At 37.1% G+C, this 21699-nt stretch overlaps 2 protein-coding genes across 2 annotated transcripts in view; one reads left to right on the forward strand and one right to left on the reverse strand.

Moving 5' to 3' along the window:
• LOC122019851 (nuclear-pore anchor-like) overlaps window positions 1-13190 on the forward strand; it is a 36766-nt gene extending 23576 nt beyond the window's left edge. Inside the window, exons 28-49 of the mRNA XM_042577421.1 lie at window positions 1585-1635; window positions 2059-2142; window positions 2217-2291; window positions 2399-2583; window positions 2672-2774; window positions 2997-3113; window positions 5220-5312; window positions 5446-5598; window positions 5667-5720; window positions 6907-7020; window positions 7136-7213; window positions 7398-7547; window positions 7625-7696; window positions 9989-10144; window positions 10224-10277; window positions 10460-10547; window positions 10618-10682; window positions 10745-10852; window positions 10944-11003; window positions 11171-11354; window positions 11435-12804; window positions 12893-13190. Of these exons, the coding sequence (XP_042433355.1) occupies window positions 1585-1635; window positions 2059-2142; window positions 2217-2291; window positions 2399-2583; window positions 2672-2774; window positions 2997-3113; window positions 5220-5312; window positions 5446-5598; window positions 5667-5720; window positions 6907-7020; window positions 7136-7213; window positions 7398-7547; window positions 7625-7696; window positions 9989-10144; window positions 10224-10277; window positions 10460-10547; window positions 10618-10682; window positions 10745-10852; window positions 10944-11003; window positions 11171-11354; window positions 11435-12804; window positions 12893-12961 (3483 nt within the window). The 3' untranslated portion in view covers window positions 12962-13190. The remainder of the gene's footprint in view (window positions 1-1584; window positions 1636-2058; window positions 2143-2216; window positions 2292-2398; window positions 2584-2671; window positions 2775-2996; window positions 3114-5219; window positions 5313-5445; window positions 5599-5666; window positions 5721-6906; window positions 7021-7135; window positions 7214-7397; window positions 7548-7624; window positions 7697-9988; window positions 10145-10223; window positions 10278-10459; window positions 10548-10617; window positions 10683-10744; window positions 10853-10943; window positions 11004-11170; window positions 11355-11434; window positions 12805-12892) is intronic.
• A 403-nt stretch (window positions 13191-13593) lies between these two features.
• On the reverse strand, window positions 13594-14767 carry LOC122021016 (IAA-amino acid hydrolase ILR1-like 6). The gene is made up of 2 exons (XM_042579084.1): window positions 14105-14767; window positions 13594-13934 (listed from the first exon to the last, which is right to left on the reverse strand). Exons 1-2 carry the CDS (start codon window positions 14458-14460, stop codon window positions 13904-13906), a joined length of 387 nt encoding a protein of 128 aa, XP_042435018.1. The 5' UTR covers window positions 14461-14767; the 3' UTR covers window positions 13594-13903.
• Between the last annotated feature and the right edge of the window lie 6932 nt (window positions 14768-21699).

Below are 21699 nucleotides of genomic sequence, written 5' to 3' on the forward strand. Positions count from 1 at the left end.
ATTATAAAGAGGGGGTTTAGGTCTTTTTGAAGTTTCAAACCCACCTAATATTGAAAATAAAATTAAACAAATAGGATAATATATGTTCACTTATCTACGAAAACTTTAATTACTTAACAAATAAATTAATTAGAAAGTGGATGGATAAAATCCTATCGAACTAAAAAACCAATCCAAATTATTAATGTCTTTCTAAATTAAAAGATATTCAAACCATAGATTAAAATGTCATTCCATGCTGCCTGGCACGGATGATTTTTACTGTTCTGCTTGGCGGGTGAAATCGGTATCGGAGGTATCCTTGTCTCGATGTATCGCAGGTGGCGCCGGAGAAGTCACGGGATGCCTCCGGCGACGCTGGAAGCATCGGGATGCCTCCAGTGGCGTCGAAGGCGTCGCAGGACGTCTCTTGCGACACCTTCGGCGTGTTGGGATGCCTCCGACATCGTCGGATGCGCCCCCCGATCCAATGCAGGCGGGCAGTGGCGCGTTTAGGGCAGGGCAGCAACGTTTCTTTTCCAAAATTAAAATTTCTATTTAATTAATTTAAACAATTCCTAAGGTATGCATGATATTTCAAACAGACTTTTATAAATCTTAATTAAATTATCCTAATAAAATATATAAAAAATATATTTAAAATTAAAATAATTTTTATTAATTATTATTTTAAAATTTTAATAATTCTGATTTATATTCTAATATTTTTTATTATTTTAAATTTCATTTAAAATTTTTTAAAAAATTTAAAAGTTTTAAAAAATTCTAATTTTTTTTTAAAAAATCTATCTTTTTTAAAAAATTCTAATAAATTAGATTTATATCCTGATAATTTTTTATTATTTTATATTTTTTATTATTTAAAATATATATATTATTTAATTAATAATTAATTAAATGAATAAATAGTTCATTTATATAATTATTATATATTTTTTGTATTAATTTATATACTTATTATACATAGATTAATTTTAGTTTAAGTTATTGGTAAATCAATTTTATTTAAAAAATATATTTAATTATTTTTTTAATAATATTAAATTATTCAATAATCGAGAATTTATACAAATTCAATATACAACTTATTTTATATACACCATAAATGTATTTATCTTATAATTACTATATATAAATAAAAAAATATCGAAACTGTATCGGTACGGCACGATACGATACCGAAATCGTATCATTCCGGTCTGAGATTGAAATCTCGGCACGGATTGAAATTTTAAACCTTGATTCAAACCAAATCAAAAGATAGAAAACTTGTTGACACTTAAAATAGGATGTTTATTTAAATCGTCTACAATTTTAAAATTTTTAAGATGAATAAATTTGTAATAAAATTGACTTGGTTAGCAACAATAAAATAAGATAAAATTTATTTAAGTATAGATGATGATATAATAGGAGATAGAGCTCAATAGCGTAAAAGGATCCATATAGCCGACCCCAGGGATAATGCTTGGTTGTTGTATTGTATTGCATATGAATAAGTTCGTAATTTGCATCAGATAGTTTTAATTATTTCTATATTTTTCTGATTTTTTTTTACTTTGAAATATGCATGCAATTCTACAGGTTGGCAAGGGGGATAACATATATGAGCATCGAGTGTTTTCTCCAAACGAGGTATGTGTTGCTTGTTGGCTGTTTACCTCTGCAAATCCTTTTTTTTTTGTTGTTTATTTTTTGCTACTACAGATGATTACTTTACTCGATTTTTTTAAAACTTTGTTGACTAGTATTGTGATAAATTGGTTCTCATGATAGAGTTCTGCAACTTTGTTTGAATTCTTGTTTTGTTTCCCCTTTGTAATTCTTTGACAGTTTCATAGAATCTGGTGTGTATTTTCAAGTTGGCATTCTTCCATGTTTTATGTTAACACAGGATTCTTAGTGTTTGCAAGTTGATACAAATAGTATATTATTTTTATTACCTGAAATTCAGCTGTTTGCTAAACATATTTGTCGCTCTCGAGCTATGTTTATGCATAGAACTTTTGGGCTACCAATTACTTATGTCAATGCTATTTCTTTTGATGATTCTAATAGGATACTGGAGACATTAGGAGAGTCAGAGAGGAATTAGAAAGATTGAGGGAGGAGGCACGCGCAAACAAGGATTATATGATTCAGGTACTTGGCACAGTATTCATTATCATGGTAGTTTCTCTTAATCTTCAAATTCTTGTGCTTGTCTTTGTGAACAGTACAAAGAAATAGCGCACACGAACGAAATCGCTTTGAAGCAAATTGAATCTGCATATGAGACATACAAAATAGAGGTGGTTTAGTGTTTTCTTAAGCCGATTGACAAGAACCCTGATCTTTGAAATTATGTTATGAGATTAAGTAACATTAAGAGTTTTCTGCTTTGGTTTGATGGCTATAGGCAGAAAGTGTGAAAAAGGCATTAGATGATGAAGTTTTCTCTCTCAAGGATAAGGTATCTGAGCTTGAGAAAAAATATGTATTGAAGTGTGAAGAGATTCTCTCTCTTACTGAAGTGAAAGATAGGGAAATCTCAGCTCTTTTTGCTGAAACTTCTGATCTTAGGATGGAAATTGCTCAAAAAGTGTATGCTGTCATTTTTGCCTACTTCATTGTATATAGTTCTTATCCATTTTCCATAAATGCTCATATTGTTTATCCAATATCTTTCTAGGACTCAAATAGATGCACTGGAAACACAACTATCTTCTTTAAAAGGAGATCTAGACAGGGAACATGAACGCTGGCGAACCACTCAGCACAACTATGAAAGGCAGGTAAAAGGACAACTATGAGAATCAGCTAATTTTTTATTCATTTCATTTTTCTCTGATTTTCTTTTAGTTCTATCTTGAATTGTTCTAAAAAATATTCAGTTAAACTTGGTTAATTCTTTTGAATTTCAAAAGTTTTACTTACAACTGCTGCCATTTTCCTTTTCCCCCTGGCTATAAACCGTAGGTTTTGTTTCTCACTTGTTTTTTTTGTGATGATTACAGGTTATTCTTCAATCTGAGACAATTCAGGAGTTGACTAAAACATCTAATGAGTTGTCTTTGATGCAATGTGAAATCGCAAAATTGAAAGAGGTTTCAGATATGCAGAAAAGTGAAAATGTATACATTTTGCTCTCCAATATTTGACATTGATTTTATTTCATTACTTTTAATATTTCAAAAACTTGTTTGTTTTCATATTTTTTTTATCTGCAGGTCATATCTTTTATAGTTTTCTGCATTCTTCATCCTCTTTGTATGCCAAAGAGAACAGTTTTGCTTGGTTTGTGTTAGATTCATATGTTCTTTTCAGCTCATTAGATTTTTAAAAAATTTAGGTTGATGCTAATTAATCATGTGGGCGTGTACTGAATGTAGGTGGAATTTCTTAGGAAAGCATGAGGAAAAATATTGAAATTTAGCCAGTTTATGTTTGAACTGTACATATTTATTGTCTCTTGATATCCTGATGTATTTTTTACATCACTGTTACAAACTTGAACTTCATGTAGTGGATTCAGTATAAAGTAATAGATGAGAGCTTATGGTGGTCCCATCACATGTCTGCCACTTTCTCTGTTAGTTTAACTGACTTGCCTAAAGTTTTTGAATTTGGACCAACTCAATGTTTACAATAGCAGACTGCGTGTATGTAAAGGAAGCATGAACATATGGATATGATGAATATTATGGACTATGTTCTCTAGTGCTTGTTGAGATTCACTTAGCTACCAAATGATGAACTAGCTAGAATGATTTGATAGTTAGAAGCAAGGTTCTAAAATTTGCTAGGCGCTAGTCGGGCGGTGCCTAGCGCCTAGGCCACTTAGACGGGGACCCGCTAGGTGGATTCTACGGTATCAACATGAATTACATAATAAATCACATTCTATAATTCCAACACAATAACATCAAATTTAAAATGGGTTCAAAATTAATAAAATATCATAAATTTATTCTACTTTTCCATAATTTTCAACAACTTATTATTCATCGGGTACAAACTCAATATCATTGTGATCCTTCTCTTTTTCTTCGGATGCAAAATCATCCTCGTGAAGTTCTCGCACTCTAGAGCTTCTTCAGGGTTGTCTGATGAAATCACATTTCCAAAGGATAAGGTTTTGACCAACCTTCAATTCAATCTCTTCCAAGTCGCTCAGTCGAGGAAAGATCAGATAACTTCTTCAAATCAACTTCTCCGGCCTTTTAACCTTTTGATTTCTCCAAAATGTGGGCTTCTTCATTCGTTCTGATTTCTCTAGTTTGGTTTACTCAGTACAATGAAAATGAAGTTTGGTGCTAGCCGCTAGGGCAAGCTAACAAATTGATTTTCTTGTTTGGCCAAAGTTTAGGGCTTATTAAACTTAAGCCCAATAAAAAAAATTAATTGAGCTTTAAATTAATGAAGAGGAGCCTTGACACAACGGTAAAGTTGTTGTCATGTGACCAAAAGGTCACGGTTTCGAATCCTGAAATTAGTCTCTTGCAAAAAGCAGGGTAAGACTGCGTACAATAGATCCTTCCCCAGGACCTCGTATGGCGAGAGTTTCATGCACCGGGCTGTTTTTTGTTTTTTTTTTCTTTTTTAATTGAGCTTTAAATTTAAAAGCCCAAACTAAAAAAAATCATGAAAACCTACACTATTTCTATAGTGCCTAGACGATTCGACCGATTAGTCGGCACCTAGGGTGCCTAGGCTATAATCCCGCCTAGGTTGGCCTGGCGCCTAGGCGGCCGCTTAGGCTGATTTTTAGAACACTGGTTAGAACAAAAGAGGTGCTTCTTTACATGGGATGTTGCACCAGAATCCTTGTTAGCTGTTAAAGATCGTTGGTGATTTGCTTTTCCTACCAGCCTCGTGGAGTTTGAGTGGTTATCCCATGTCAGTTGAAATATTGTTTGGCCTGGCCAATCCTAGTTTCACTTGGACTAGTTGAATCATGACCAGCAAATTTTGAAGAGCTATGATTTAAATAAGCAGTATATGTATTCAGACAAGCTTTCTGATGGGTCGCAATATGATTGATATTCATTGCATATGCTTTTTTTCTTTCCTTCCTTATCAGACATGCAATTTCATCATGACAACTAGGGGAATCTGATGATTTTCTTGATAAATCCAATTAGTCGAATGCAAGAAAATCTAGTGTACTTGTTCATGTGTTAATACTTTACTGGTTGCCCACTTAGTCTTACATATGTCATCCCTTTTTGTGTTTTCAGGAGATCCTAAAGTCATCTTGGGAAAATGATAAGACAACATTAAATGCTATGAAGGATGAAGCTGAAAAAAAATACAATGAATTGAATGAACAAGTATGTTTTTGTTATTAAGATACTTTTTGTAGAAAAAATAAAAAAAGAATTGCAACTGATTTTTGGCTTGGCAAGCCTTCATCTTATAGTAAATTTCTGTTGGTTTTAATGTGGTTACTCTCCTGTGTTTTAGAATAAAATATTGCATAGTCAGCTGGAGTCTCTCCACATCAGATTTGCTGAAAAAGAGCGCAATTCTGCTGGACTTTCCTCCCAATCTGTGGATTTGAAAGCTGAGAGTGACTTGCATAATGTTATCACCTATCTTCGCCGCTCAAAAGAAATAGTAAGTGGATTTTTCTAAAACGTGCCTGGTAATATTTTGTGCTTGCCATTACTGACAGAAATATGCAGGCAGAGACAGAGATAACTTTGTTAAAGCAGGAAAAGTCACGACTTCAAGCTCAAGTAAGTTACCTTTTGTAGTTTGGCTCAACCTTCAAGTATTGTTTTCTTATTGCAGTTTTCTTCTAAAGATGAATTTCTTGAAATATAATGCAGTTTCTAATATCTATTGAAGATGGAACATTTTTTTCATGTTTGTGTGGATCCACCAAACATTCTTTGAAAGAGTAGAATATCCAGTAACTATATTGATGTGATGAAAGAAATATATGATATTGTATTTATTAGTGTGAAAACTATTAGCAGTATAACATGGTTTTCCTTCAAGTTTAGACTTATTTCATTGTACTAAAAAGGTGATTACACTCACCTAGGCGCCCCTCACAGCCTGTCCCGGTAAATCACAGGGTCAACTTATAGCCGACCATCAAGTGGCTAAAGGATGAGAGGGGTTTATTTTTCCCAAGGGCATGCGTCTGCTGGAAATTGACCCCTTGCTCCCATTGTAGCAAAGTTGCCATCCTCTAGCTAATTGGGCATCCCGTGAGGACAATTTATAGACTTATTCCAAAGTTCTATTCTATGTTCCTATGCTTGTATGAAATTTGCTCTTTCTGCTCCATATGGGGGAAAATAATTTGAGTAAAAACTAGGAAAATATTTCCTATTGTTTTCTTCTCTCCCTTTCATTTATTCCCAAGGAAACGAGGGAACAGGTGGGTCCCTTACACAGTTTCCTTCTACTAGGAAACATGCTCTAAGTTACTTTTATACGTGTACTAAATGAACTCGTCAATTGAAGATAGTCCTTCGTGTATGCTATTTGTAGATAATTGATGAGAATGTAATTAGATTAAACTATAGAAAACAATTTTATTTGCGGGGAAACACTTTAGGAATTAAAAGATTTAAATAGAATGGATTGAATAGTTTGACGGAAAAACATGCAGTTCCCATGAGAGGTTTGCATATTTTGATTCTATTATTCTACAAGGAGGTACTGATGAAGATTTTACATGCCACTAGTTGTAGTTTCCAATAGGAAATCCTCTGTCGAGACTTGATAGCATTCACTTTATCATTTAACAAATAACTACTCTGAGACAGATGATTTTTTATGTCATCAACCTGTAGGATACTTCTAAATTAGGTCCTTTATCAGCCATTACAAGCATACTACTAAGCATGTACATATAGTTTTTATTTTTTGCTCTTCATAAGCATCAATTTAATATTATTTTCCTTTTAGCTTGATTCTGCTCTTAAGGCTTCTGAGGCAGCTAAAGAGCTTCTCCACTCTAGACGTGAGAATAATAGAGCACTTATGTTTAATGATGAAGAATTTAAGGCTCTGCAGATTCAGGTGACAATTTTAGACTTTAAATTTTTTGTTCCCTTATTTTGTTTGTGTATGCATCGACAACATTGGTTACTCAGTGTTCAATCTCAGTTTCACTGGTATTATTAACTCCATGCAGATAAGAGAAATAAATTTGCTTCGTGAAAGTAATGTGCAACTTCGCGAGGAGAATAAGCACAATTTTGAGGAATGCCAGGTTCAAAAAACCTTTTGTTACCATTAATTATATGCTTGCATTCTGCATATGATTTCTTTATTTCAAACCTCTATTGTTTTCAGCATCTAATCCTTAGATTCATGATTATTCAAAAAAAAAAAATGCAATTCTGGTAGTTAAAAATATTTAACTTAAAAGATAATCATTATTCTATTTTGCACAGAGATATCGTGATGAAGCTCAAAAAGCCAGAGTAGATGCTGAAACATTTGAAAACCTTCTAAGAGAGAAGCAGTTGCAGTATGAATATTCCCAGAATGATGTTAACATACTGAGAATTGAGATAAACCACCTAAATAATAGAATTGCTGAGGTTCTCTATTTCCGTAGCCATCCGCTATGAGCAAACAAGTAAAATATGTTCTAAATTATTCTCTCTTCATGCTGCAGTTGGTTGATTATTCTAAAAATATTGATCCTGAGGAGTATAAGAAGATGAAAAGTGAAGTTGAGCAAACAAAGGCAAGTTCATCTTATCTACATTTGCATACAATAATTTAACAATTATCTGTTGATGAGATTTTAAGGCCTTTATATCTCAGTTCATGTTTGTATATGCATGCTTTTTAAAAAGGAACTTTGGAGTAAAAGATGGTGGTGCGAATGCATGGTCATTTGACATGATGTTTGCATTTTCCGCACTTCACATTTATTTTGTAGTCAATCTATTGCACATCCATGATAAAGGAAATAGCACCCACAATATGAGTAGAAGAGTATATGAGATGGCCAATAGCTACTCAATGGCTATGAATGCTTCATTCAAGTTAAGACTTTAATGCTTTGATGACTGGTCTTTTTTTATAAGATTCTAATCGGCACAGATTTTCCACCAGGAGGCGATCAAATTAAGAATGTGCTGATATTGTAGGGATCTTATGCATAAAAAAATACATAACACAATGGAAAAAGGATCCCTCCAGTTTTGGATGCAGATCTCAGTACAATCAGAACGTTCGTGCCTCTACGATATCCACACGAACACGTTTCCCGTTCGTTGCACGAACTCAAATTTGGAGAAGAACCACCTTCGTGGTGCTAGCCACACAAGGATGTTCGGCCAAGAGCAAGAAGAAGAGGAAGAAGAAGCTGAAAAGTCTCATGTGAAAATTTCACTTAAAAAACTTTTTATATTCATTCAAAGAATACCAAGGGTTTCATGCTTTTTGGTCATCTTCCATTAATGATGAGTTAATTTTCATTAATCTCCATTAATTTTTTTAATGAGTTGGATTAATTTATTGGATTACCAATTAATATAATAATCCAATGAGCTCGACCCATTAATCTAAATGAGTCTAATTCGGATTAGACTCAATCCAATTCGAGTCTAATTCAGATTAGACATAACCCTATGGTTTAGGGTCCATCATATTTTAGTCAAACTAAAATAAATTCATCTCCAAATCAACATATTCTTTGTGTGTAATCCGCTCTCGTAACATTGGCAATGTATCCAAATTGACATTTTAGATATATAAGCAATGAGTGGCATCTAACAATGCATCATTGCTACCCAAGTGACGAGAATGTCAAGATCTGACCTAATCTGCCGTGTCTATTATCTTTTATAACTCAGTCCTTCTATTATTGATATCTAGATTGATTGATGAGGCATAGACTATGTCATCCTCTTATCAATCTTTATGTTTCTTGATTCCTAAGTAGACATAATCAAATAAGCTCAATATCTCATATTAACTAATTTGAGCATGACCATGCATTCTTGTGTCCTACTTAATCAAGAGGCCCATGATATCACTTCTGTCATATGGAAGGGATATATCCCATCTATATCACTCACATCCCTCTACATAACTTATTGCATACTCAGTGATCGACTTTATAGTTCACCTTGTTTCAGGTGACGTTTGTTAATACCAAAGTACACAACTCCTTATGTAGAGAACCGTAGTGATTTCAAATTTAAGAACTTTCCATACCAATAGTCACTATGAGAATATTTATAATACTCATATAATAATCCATGAAATATTCTCATGGTGGGTCAATTCAGTATATATTCTCTAATATATATTCATGTGTCAACTTGATATCTTATATCTATGATTTGTGAGATTAAATCATCAATTGACCTTCATGCTAGTCTCAACACATTAATATTGTCCTTGTATATTAATGCTTGACTAGGAATAGTTAAGAGTAGTGTTCTATATATATCTCTACAGTTCCATTATCAATTCAACCAATTGATATACCATAGACTAGAATTTATTACCCAAGGACATTATTATACTTATTCATCTAGCACAGATCTGAAGTAAATATAATAACCATTGTCTTTTATTTATGAAATGTGATACAATATGTCCTAAGTCAATCAACTTTTGATTGGCTCATAGGGCTTACAGTGGTATTTACTTATCTGACATGGAGTGTACACTTTGGGGTAGTATTAAGTGTCATTAAATTTGATGTTTATCTGGTACAAACCATATAGACACTCGGCATGGTTTGTTGTTGCCGATTGTTTTCAATCATTTTAGCGTTTCTTACTACTTGGCGGTGATGGTATGCAAGCATCACTAGAGATCTCCTAGAGCAGTTTTCTTGACTTTTTTTTCCTTTGATCTATGGCTGCAGTTTCCTTTTAATGGTTGTTCCTGATGTTTCCTGTTTTTAACATTGTCATCTCTAATCCAGACTATCTTGATAAGTGTAGATATGCTCACACTGAATTTTATTGTTTATAGCTCATCAGTATTATCTTCTATTTTTTTTTTTTTTATCTAGGTGCTACTGAAGAAATTTGAGATGGAGATTGAACCGATAAAGAAACTTGTTTCAGACAAGCAAGAAATTATATCCAAATTGACAGAAAACCTTGCGAAAAGTGAGCTTGATTTAGCTGAAAAGGAGAGAAGAATTAATGATGCTGTTCAAATCGAAGTAATTTCATTTAGTGTCCATCATCATACATGGCTGCATCTGGGTGCATACTGATCCTATGTTATTATGTAAACTTCAGGGAACTATCAAGACGGAAAGTGAAAGACAAAAGAAATATATCTCTGTTTTGAAGGTCGTTACAGTTCTTCCTGAACTTCTCCTACTGTGTAATTTGTATCTTGATTGTTGGTGATGGTTTTTTTTTTAATGTTATTGACTAAAAAAAAATTGAAAAATCAGATGTTAGAAGAAAAATGACTATGGTATCTTTATTCTTTAATTTAGTCATGCTGTTGTAAAATCTTTATTTTTCAGAAGAAAAATGAAAATATAACAAAAGAGAATGTGGAGCTGAACCAGGAAAAAGAAACACTTCTAAAAGAGATAGAAGAGTTTAAATCTGGTACTGATTCTACATGTCCAATATTTTGCTTGATTGCTTCGGTATACTAATTTGCTCAAACTTTTGTTAGCCCGGAAAACCCCAGGTGAAACATCAATTGAACAGGCTACAAAAGAAAAGGACACAAGGATACAGGTTGGTATTATGTTGTAAAAATTGGGATTTTATGTTGATATTCTCTAACTTTCAATAATCAGATGTTAGAAAAAATACTGGAAAGAGAGAGGGAGGAAAACAAGAAAGAGAAACAAAAACGGCAGAACACAGAGAAGAAAATATTTGAAGTTATTCAGAGAGTTAGTAAGGTGCTTTCTCACAATTGTTTTTTAATATTTTCCAAAACCTCATTCCTTTTATTCAATTTCATCTCTGAATACTTTTTATGATGAATTGCAGGAAAAGAAGTCCTTAACTGAGGAACTTTCAAGGCACAAACTTGCTGTTGAGGTGTTGAAGGTACACAATTTTCATGCGTTTTTTCCATTCTGCATTCAACTAGATAACCATGGCTGTCTCATTTTCTATTCACAAGATATATCATTTTCTGCCTAGATCATATATCTACTGAATTTTGAATTCATACATTACGCCCTGAATTTCTGAATCGAGCATCCAAATTACAGTCTGGTGCAGTAGCTACTTCACAACTCCCTTCCGAGTCCACATTGATCGAACAATATGATCAGTACATTCAGGCTGCTACTCAACTCGAAAATGCTTCAGGTTCCATGGCTGACGATGGGCTGGGAAATCCTCCTGTCCCAGTTACAGAGACATCTGCTTCTGAGGCATCTGTCTTTCCTTCTGGTACTCTCTACTAGTAGCTGTTGGTTCTGTTTTATCTCTCTCGAAGACCTGCTCATGATCTGTTATATTTGCTCGTATAGTGCGACAAGTTCCTGTTCAGGTGGCCAGGCCCTTGACTTCTCCAGTTAAATCTGCTGAGGAAAAGGAGAAAGGGCCTGTCATTGGGAGACCAACAACTGCAGCAACTCGAAAGATACCTGCGAGGAAGTTAGTCCGCCCACGTCTTGAGCCTCCTGAAGTGCCTCAAGGTGATAACAGTGCATCTGGTATGGAAGGTTCTGCACCGACAGAAGATGACAAAGCTGGTGCATCTCATGAACCTGAACCTTCTAGTGACATTTTGGTGGGGCATTCCATATCTTCTAGCCGCAAAAGTTTGTCCTCAATGTCAGAGCAAAAAGATGACGTTCTCTCAAAAGATGAAGTTGGTGCTGATGCCGTGCCCCTGCCAACAAAAAAAGATTCTGATGCAGTACAAGATTTGATTTCATTGGCACAGCCAGTGCCGCCAAATCACAAACGCCCGATCTCAACAACAGAAGATGAAATTGATACTGCTGCTGCTGCTCCACCTCTAAAGAAGTCAAAAGACACTGATATGCTGCAAGATGTCTCTCAAGATCTTATTGATGAGAAAACCATCTTGTTATCTGCTGAGGATGAACCAGCAGAAACTTTGTTGCCATCTTCTTCTAATGTGTCTGATTTACAGTCACCTTTGGAGGACATGGAAACCGATCAGGTTCCTGCATTGCCTAACGAAGAGATTGTTGATACCATGGAGGAAGATGATTCTTTTGCTAGGGAAGAACAAGTGGAGCAGCAAAACACCTTGGATGAATCAACTCACAAAGATGAAATTCAAGGTGAAGAGGAGACAGCTCCAGAAGATTTTCTTGACAATTCAAAAGAAGCATGTGAGTTATTGGATGACAGCGTAAAGAATGAGGGTGTAAAAGAAATATCACAGCCACCCCCTACAGATGAGGATGACAGAGAAGAGGGGGAGCTCCCTGATGAACCTGAAGAGCAGCAAGAGGGTGGCAGATTAGGGGAAGGCCAGCGTGAGTCAACTCCCAGTGATGGTGCTGGTTTGGGTGATGAAGCTGGATTCTCTATTGATACCGTGCCACCTGATCAAAGTGGCATTGGCGAAGCTACAGATGAGGTTCCAAGCCACAACAATGAAGATCAGTTTGCTCCTGATAGTTTACAAAATACTCTCGCGTTATCTTCTGCTACACGTGAGGGTTCACCTAGTTCCACTTTGGTCTCTGCATTGGCACAGCAGCAAATTGCTAGTAGCACTGCAGACACAGATGAGTCAAGAGTAGGAAGTGTCATATCCATAGCTCAGAGAGCCAAGGAGAATGCTCAACTGCGACAAGCTGGAATTGCCACCCAAACATCTGCTAGTAGAGGCCGAGGCTGGGCTGCTGGTGGCCACAGAGTTTGTTTCCCTTTCTTCTCATGACTCGTTCATATATCTATTCACGGAGAAAAACTCTTTTATTTACTAACTATGTTGTTCTTAATAGGGCACTCGAGCAATGCCGCGTGCTAGACGAGGTCGAGGTGGTCGTGGGCAGGGATTTGGTGAACAGTGAGGTGTACGACATCAATTGGAATTCTTTTGGAATGTCTCTGTAGCGGTACAAAAGTCATGTATAAACTGACATTTTTTGCCCCCCTAGACATTGACCCTCCAGTAATCCGATGAAAAATTCATGCAAATCACGAAGAGCCGTTCTTTGTATATGCTTCATTTTTTGCGATGTATCTTACTAGTATTTTAGAAGTTTTCATGGAGTTTGTCTATCGTACTAATATTTCACATTTTGATGCGTTTTGACTGTATATCACTATTATTTTACGTTCCTTCAAGTGCAGGTGAAGTTTGATTTAACAACAGACTAAACAAGACCTGGTCAAATATCATCATAGTTAGAGAGATTTTTATTGTTTATCCTTTTATTAGTTGAATAATTCTCATTTTATCTCATGTTTTCATGTAGACAGCCTTAACCGTTGAGATGGGATAAATTTGCGGTTGATGTATCTACTCGGTGAGTCAAGTTTATCTACTCGTAGTAGAGGATGTCAATCGATTATACTCATTAGAAGTGTTGGATATGTAAAAAAAAAAATGTTCAATTACTTCTCATTTTATCTCATGTTTTCATGTAGACTGCACTGCCTTCACCGTAAGATGGGATAAATTTGCCGTCAGTATCTGCTCGGTGAGTCAAGTTTATTCCCCCTGGTGTGTTTAGTAGTAGAGGATTGGCGGTTGGATATATACTCTTAACATAATGGTATTTTCAAAACTCATAAATCAACTTAAACTAATAACTAGAGTTTGTTAGGACATAACATGCGGCAGACACATCGATTAAGAGAAAAGATAGGTGAAAGCAGCATTTATAGTAGATAGCTAAACTGGGCACTTGGCGTGCTGCACGTCTCCCTGTTTGTGGAGGCTCCCCGTGGCACGCACCACGTCCCGCACGCCTGAAGAGTGAAGACAGATTCGTCCGCGAGTGTGCGCGCTACACCATGCTTCGCACAGCGCCGTGCCATCTGTCAAACCATTAACGACAACAGCTAAAAACACAATAAACACTTCCATTGTCCCCTTCATTAATTTATGCACCTAAATGCGTTATGCTTTAGCCTCTGAATGCTGTTTTAACTGTATAGTAAACAAGGCCTATTTCATTCCGTATACCAAGAGCCATCACATCACATGCCTGCTGAAGGACGACGTCGGTGCCGGCAACCGGCCACTGTACGCGACCCCGATGCAGTCGAGCTCGTGGCGGACGACTGTGCTGGTGCGGAACTCCTCGTTTGCGAGCTCTGGGAACTCGTGGAGCTCCCGGCGGAGCCGCAGCATCCACGCCGCCGTCTCCGGCGCCTGAGCCATCCGCCTTATCTCCGACGTCATCAACCCGCCGTCCCCTTCCCCCTCCCTCCAGACGGCCGCCCTCTCGACCGCGCTCATGCACTCGTTCCGCCTCCCCGACAACAGAGGAAATCCAGCCGCCGGCGAGGCAGGCCAGAAACAGAGCACCGCAGAAAAGAGCAACACGGCGGCAGAATCCATGACTCCGGGCGTCGGAAAATCTTTAAAACTACCGCATAAACGAGGAAAACACGATCATATACACATACGAGTGCAGAAAAAGTTGAAGAGGACGAAGAAAAGCAGCGCCGTTAATTCTCCGTTGCGACTCCATTAAGATGGTGTGCTCATGGAACTTTCGGCAAGCGAGCGGCGTGAGGAAATTCCAAGGGATTCACGTGGAAAACGTGGGGAAAAAAATGAGGGATTTTTTGGCGGTGGATAAGGACAGGTTCCGAGAAGTGAGATGTGAACGACTGTGAATGAGACGGAGAAAGAGAAAGAGAAAGAGAAGGGTCTGGGCGTGTTTACTTGGAGGGAAGAGAAGGGTGTGGGCAAGACTGATTTCATTCCTTGTTAATGCTTTCATGGGCTTTAACGGATCAATCCTTGACTGGAGCATGTTTATGTTCTATTTGATATTGATTGAGTTATAACAAGCAGATGTCAAAGATGATCTAGTAGTTAAAATCAAGATAATATCGGAGTCGAAGTTAAAATGGGAGAGCATCTCCCATATGACTTTGTTGATCATCCCACGTTAAAACATTAGGGTTCTGCCTGAGTGGTTAAAAAAATAGGATGTTTGAATAAAGTCGATCGAACGTAAATCCAGTCGGATATAAAGATTTTAATATTTTACTCTAGAACTTAGGAAATAATGTACCGATTAGTTGAGTAGTCGACCGAGTGTAAGGGAGCTTGACCAAGTGAAAATTTGACTGAGCTTTAAGCGCTTAAGTCTTCTGAAAAACCTTTAGTATAAAATCGAAAAAATGAAGGCCAATTGAACACAAGGTTGTCCGTTGTTAGACCGCTGGGACCGGTTAGAAGGGGGTTGAATAGCCTGCAAAAATAAAAACACAACCCTTCTCGATTTTTCTTAAATTAACACTTGCAAAATAAACCCTGTGCCGACCTTCTCGCTAGCTGCGTCTCTTGCTCCCCGAGTAGTCTTCCGCTCCGGCTTCTCGTCCCTCGGAACCATCGCACGCTTCCTTCTCGTCCGCCAGTGTACTTTTCCGCAACGCCTCGTCCCTCGGACGCACCGTATGCTGTCCTTCTCGCTAACTGCGTCTTCCGCTTGACTACCTGTGTTTTTAAGCTCTTGCATACTTAGACACAAGGTTAAAAATACACAAGACCTAACTTAACTTGTTGATCACACCAAAACAATCTTAGGGTTCCAACAATCTCCCCCTTTTTGATGTGAGCAACCCAAGTTAAGGTAGGGTAAATAGACATAAAAAGTAAACTAACTAATTTTGCAAATAAAGTGCAAAAAGATAGAAAATTTAAATTTTGGTCTACCTCCCCCTAGACTTATACTTTTCCTCCTCCCCCTTTGGTCACATAAAAATTGGGGTTCCAGAAAAAATCTAAGAGTTAAAACTTTGAAAATTTTGAAAATAATTTCAATGAAAAAATTTCTAAGTTAGATAAATTCTAAGTTAGAAAATTTACAAAGGAAATATTAAAAATTTCTAACTCAAATTTTTGAATTTTCTAAGTAAAAACTTTAGATAAGAAAATTTTCTGATAGAAAAAAAATTTAAGCAATAATTTCTAGTTTTCAGAATAAATTATAACTTAGGCAAAAATATTTTTTTTTGAGAATTTTTCTAAGTAAAAAAAATTTTACGCACGAAAATTTTTCTAAGTATAAAAATATTTTAGAAAGATTTCCAAAAAATGTTTTAAAAACTTTTTAAAGCATTTATTAAATTTTAATGCTTTATCAGAAAGTTAATTAAACATTTTATTTCAATATTTTGGTTTCCAGGTCGTGGCGAGACACTAAGTCTTCTTGGTGATTGGAGCAAGAACCACTTCTTTAGACAAAGCCTCATAAAGAAACTGATTGTTTAATTTTCTCACTAAAAGTGCTAAATTCGATTAAAATTTAGATTAAGCAAGACTTATAAACCCAATATAGGTTCCAGCCAACTGGATTAACTAAGAATTTCTTAAGCACATATCTTTTAGAATTGTTCCTTATAATACCTAAAATATCAATTTACATTGTTAAATTTTCTAACATTGGTATTAGATGAGCATGCATGATTTTTCAAGTTATTTACTTGTACTTTTAAATTATCATTTTCTACTTTTAATTTTTCATTTTCTAATTTAATTCTGTCGAATTCTTCTATTGGGCAAGATTTAGCTAATATTGTTTTTAAATTCTTAATTTCTTTTTCTAATTTACAACAATCCTTAGTTAACAATTTAATAAACTTAAATAGTTTATCGGGAGGAAGAGATCGTACCTGACTTACCTTTTCGATCTCGTTGTTCGTTTCCCCCCTTGAATTGCTGCTATCTTCTGACGTGGCTCCACCTTCATCGATGCTCTCGATGCTCATCTCGGAAGAGCTTGACTCACAGTCGTCGTCTTGATGACTTGCCATTAGTGCAAGTCCGGAGAAAGCTACGACTTCCAATTTGGACGACGTATCATCCCACGTTGCTTTTAATGCCTTACGTTTTTGAACAGACTTCTTACCTTTATCCGTGTCCTTATTGCTCAACTTGGGGCAGTTGTCCTTGACATGCTATTCTTCGTTGCAGTGGTAACAGCGGATTGTCCTTTCCTTTCTATCCTGCTGATGATTAGTTTTTCTAGAATTACATAACTTCTTAAATCGTCTTCCCATCATTACCATTTCCTCGTCGTTAAGAGAGGACTCTGACTCAGGTTCGTCTCTCGATATTTTGAGGGCGATGTTGTGCTTGGGCTCCTTCGTACCTGTACATCTTGATTCATGCACTTCAAATGTGGAAAAGAATTCTTCTAATATAATTTTTTCTAAATCTTTCGAAATATAAAAGACATCTACTAGTGATGCCCATTCACTACAAGAAAATCTTCATTTAACAACACTCAAACGACAATGATTTTATGCCAAATCGTTGCTGTTTTACCTTTTAACAACGGTTTTAACAAAAACCGTTGTCTTTTAGCAGTTTTTTTGGCTTACGACAACGGTTTTTAAAAACCGTTGTCTATTTATACTTTTTTGGGGCTACAACAATGGTTTTTAAAGGTTACAACAACGGTTTTTGAAAACTGTTGTCTATGTGCGTTTTTTTTAGGATTGTGCGCGACAACGAAATTTTTACCGCCGCGTTTTTTCTTTCCCTCTCCCCGAAATTTGTTTGCTGCCACATTCCCCCCTTTAGCTTCTCGATCCCTAAGCATTTCCGTCCCTCTTTTCTCACAATCTCTCGCTCACCGGAGCTGAGCAGGAGTAGCAGCAGCTGGGAAAAGCGATCGTAAGGCGACAGTGAAGGTCCGGATCATTAGAGCGTGCGTGACGGAGGCCAAGACGCATGCCCCCCCGGTGGTCGGATCTGATCACGGAGGATGGCGTCGAGGACCAAGGCGACGACCTAGGATCAGCACTAGATGAGACTCGCTCCTGATTGACATCCTCGGAGAAGTGTTAAGGATTGGGAGAAGGTGTCCAGTTGAAGACATGAAGAAACTGTCAAAGCAGCAACATCCACTTGTGGATGCCATGATGGTTTTAGGCCAAGGTCATATTCGTGTTAAAGGTCTGATCTTTAGAGGTCCGCCCTTGTTAGTTTTATTTTTGTTATTATTATTATTTTTCGTTTGGGGTTTTTGTTTTCAACGTTAGATGACTTCTCCTAACTTGATGGTTTCAGGCCTTTGGGAATTGGTGATTGCATCCCTGATAAAGAAATGGTCAGCCAAGTTTTTAGTTTTTCTATTCCTTTATCTTCTTCTAATGCCCTGGTGACATGGGGACATTAATTATCACTTGTTTGACATTCTGCCTTAAATTTTCTTCTTTGATCCATGAAGTTGTCCGATATAAGGAAATGGTTCATGAAGCAACATGACAAAGGGGCTACAGCATCATCAAAGCCTGCTGTGGGTAGTCAAAACACCTAATTCTCCAAATACAGAGAAATCGGTAATTCACCTTTATTTTTGCCCTTACTCTTATTAATCGGCTTGGCTGCCATTGGAAGGGTTAACAAGGAAAAAAGTTCAGGTCAAAGCATCAATTTTCTTTATCTAGTTTGATGCAAGGCGCTGCACCATTCAGGATTTAGAGATTTATTTTAATTTATTAATGAAATGTTTTAGGAGTAGATATAGGGTCATTGAAGTATTCCATACAAATTTATTTATTGTTTTTAACACATAGCAAACTAGTGTAACTAATCTATATGTTTGATTTCCTTTGCCATTATGCTTATACACTGGAAGATCATTTTATAATTTTTTACAACTGAATGAGCAATTAAATTGTTTTATTTTTGTTATTGAAGAATCCGGTCCAGGCAACTCAATAAAATTCAGAGAGAAGAAAAACTAGCAAATATTTTGCACCTTCTTCTAAGGAAGTGAACCCTCAGACAATTATAAAAGAAGAAAAAGTAGCAGCCAAAACACCATCAGAAAGGAAGCCCCAAAAATCTAGTGAGGATATTACAGAGGACTCTAAACCTACATTGCCAAAGAGGTCTAAGACAGTTGATGATGACAATGATGACTTCATGCCATCTAGTAATGTTAAGAAATCACCTAAACCAAACAAGAAAATGAAGAATAGCTCAGTAACTAAGATGACTAAGAGTTCTCATAAAGTTGGTGATAACCTTGATGATGAGATAAATGATACGGATCCTGAAACTCCTGTTAAAGCGGGTGGAAGGGGCAAAGGTGGAAGAGGTTCTGGATCTATGGCCGCAGGGAGAGGGAGAGGAGCTGGTAGAGGTGGGTTTATGAATTTTGGAGAGAGGAATGATCCTCCACACAAAGGAGAGAAGGTAATTGGCAAAACTGTTGTCTTTTCATTCAAAGACAACGGTTTAAAACCGTTGTCGTAGCCCCCTACTTTTAACAACACTGCCAATTACAACGATTTTAAAGGGCCTATGACAACGGTTTTTAACGGTTGTCTTTTAATATTTTTGTTGTAGTGATTTTGTATTTCTAGGAAATGAATTGAAGGCATACCTTAGCGAATCTCGGTTGCTTATCTTTTCTCCGAGATTCGAGAGTCCGGTGATGATTTCCTTAATTTTTGAGTGCAGATGTACAACTGTCTCGTATTCCCCAAGTCGTAGACTGGTGAGCTGGTTGCGGAGTAAATCTCGTTTTACGAGCTTGGCTTCGGACGTTCCTTCGTGCAGCTCAAGGAACTTCTCCCAAATTTCCTTCGCGGAGTCATAGTTGCCGATTCGGTTGACTTCTTGTGGCGGAAGAACAGTTAGTAGATGATACTCTGCTTTGCCGTTTGCCACATAGTCAGCCTGCTCCTTCTTCCTCCAGTGGTATTTCTCCTTACCCTCCGGTGTTGTAAACCCGAATTTCATAATTAACATTAAATCAAAATCTGTTTAAAAACAATACCTGCATTCGCTTTTTCCAGCTAGCGAATTCCCCTTCGAACTTCGGCGGGTAGATGCTTGGTCCGACTATTATTTCGTTGCTTCGTTCGGCAATTAGTCCTCCTGAAGCGCCTTGGCTCTGATACCACTTGTTGAACCATTGTGGTCAGCTAGAAGGGGTGTAACGACCCAACTCCTGGGTACTAAACTGTGAGCCGGATCGCTACATTAACTACTGAAACTATACTGTGCGGAAAGCTGGGCCAATTAAAAATTTTGCTAATTATCTGATTAATGTTAACTCTGATACTAACATTTGCTAAGCTGTTACTTTTCTTGATTCTATACATGCTAAAGGGTGTAACTCGGAGTCGTACACATGCTAGGGGAGGGATTTACAACTGGTAACACCCTCCGGATCGATCCACAGACCGATCTGCTGATACATCGCTACTGTCCCCAGCTGGATCGGTCGGCAGACCGATCTAGGTGTGGCTGGATCGGTCGACAGACCGATCCAGGTAGGTCTGGATCGGTCGTCAGACCGATCCAGGCACCCGAAATCTCCTGGGACGCTACTGTCTCATGCTGGATCGGTTGGCTGACCGATCCAGGAGGATACAGTAGCGTACTGTATCCGTCTGGATCGGTCGGCTGACCGATCCAGTGGCACTGCCCAGGCTCTGATCGGTCTGGAGACCGATCAGAGTTCTGATTTCGGCCGGGAACTCTGATTTCAGCACTCTGGTGTGCCAAAATACAATCTAACAACTACCTACTGCATAATAAACTATTCTAATAACATGTAGTAACAATTCTAAACTGGTTCGTGGCATTTCACTCACTAAAACGCATTTTAACAACTTAACGTGCATGAAAATGACAGTATCAAACTAATAAACTGAAAGTGCTGAAAGTAAATGCTAAAGAGTTCTAATGCATAAATAAAGCTCGTTAGATTCCTAAGATCTTTCGTTCCAATTCCACACACACCCATCCTCATCTGCATTGACCTCCAGCCTCCACTGCTAGTCCACTTTTCCTTTACCTTTGTCTGCAGTATAAGAAAAGTAGTATCTGTAAGCTAACGCTTAGTAAGAAACCATCTACCTCACAAAATCATGCATACGATGCAGTTATGATTTGAAAACATGCTATTCGAAAACATACTGGACAGGCTAGCACGGCATGGCATACAATCATATAAACATGGCATACTGAACTAGTCATGGCATAGCATACAACCAATTATAAAGCTAACATAGAGAACTGAACTGAAATATACTACTGAGCTAAACTAACTAAACTGAAGCTGCAATCAAACTCAACTAGCATAACTGTTTTTGAGTTTTGAAAACTAATACATAATAAGTGAAAATAATAAACATGCTGTTGGGCCCGGCAACTGTACTTGCTATGCGCGCATCCCTACTAGACCCGGGGTTGCAAGTCCCGAATTTAGCAGGGTTTACTAGGTTGTCTGAACCTAGGGACGACTGTGGGAGTCCAACCCAATGGATATCTAATCCAGTACAGTGCCACTGAAAATAAAATACTAATATCTATAGCTATCTGATATAACATGCTGTTTCTAGGTTATCTGAACCTAGAGCTAGGTTATCTGAACCTAGAGGCGACTGTGGGAGCCTACCCATTGGACCATAGTCCCATATAAGCTGTAGTGAGCAAAGTTACTAATTTAAATGCTACTAATGCATTTAACTGGGCTAATAAACATAACTGAAGGGTAATTAGCTAAACTAACCCCTTTTTCGAACACTTGGTGTGCTTCAACCCCTCTCTGCATTAGGGAAAGACACCTCTAGGCACCCAACCGCGTCTATGATCTCC

This window comes from Zingiber officinale, chromosome 9A (genome assembly GCF_018446385.1).
Source record: "Zingiber officinale cultivar Zhangliang chromosome 9A, Zo_v1.1, whole genome shotgun sequence".
In the NCBI taxonomy this organism is placed as follows: Eukaryota; Viridiplantae; Streptophyta; class Magnoliopsida; order Zingiberales; family Zingiberaceae; genus Zingiber; species Zingiber officinale.

What these genes read in the sequence shown, in the direction of transcription:
- LOC122021016 (XM_042579084.1), bottom strand. Translation starts at nt 14,460, where the DNA reads ATGGATTCTGCCGCCGTGTTGCTCTTTTCTGCGGTGCTCTGTTTCTGG. An exon ending in CCGACGTCGTCCTTCAGCAG is followed by an intron (nt 13,935 to 14,104) that starts GCATGTGATGTG and finishes ATGGTTTGACAG; the next exon opens with ATGGCACGGCGCTGTGCGAA.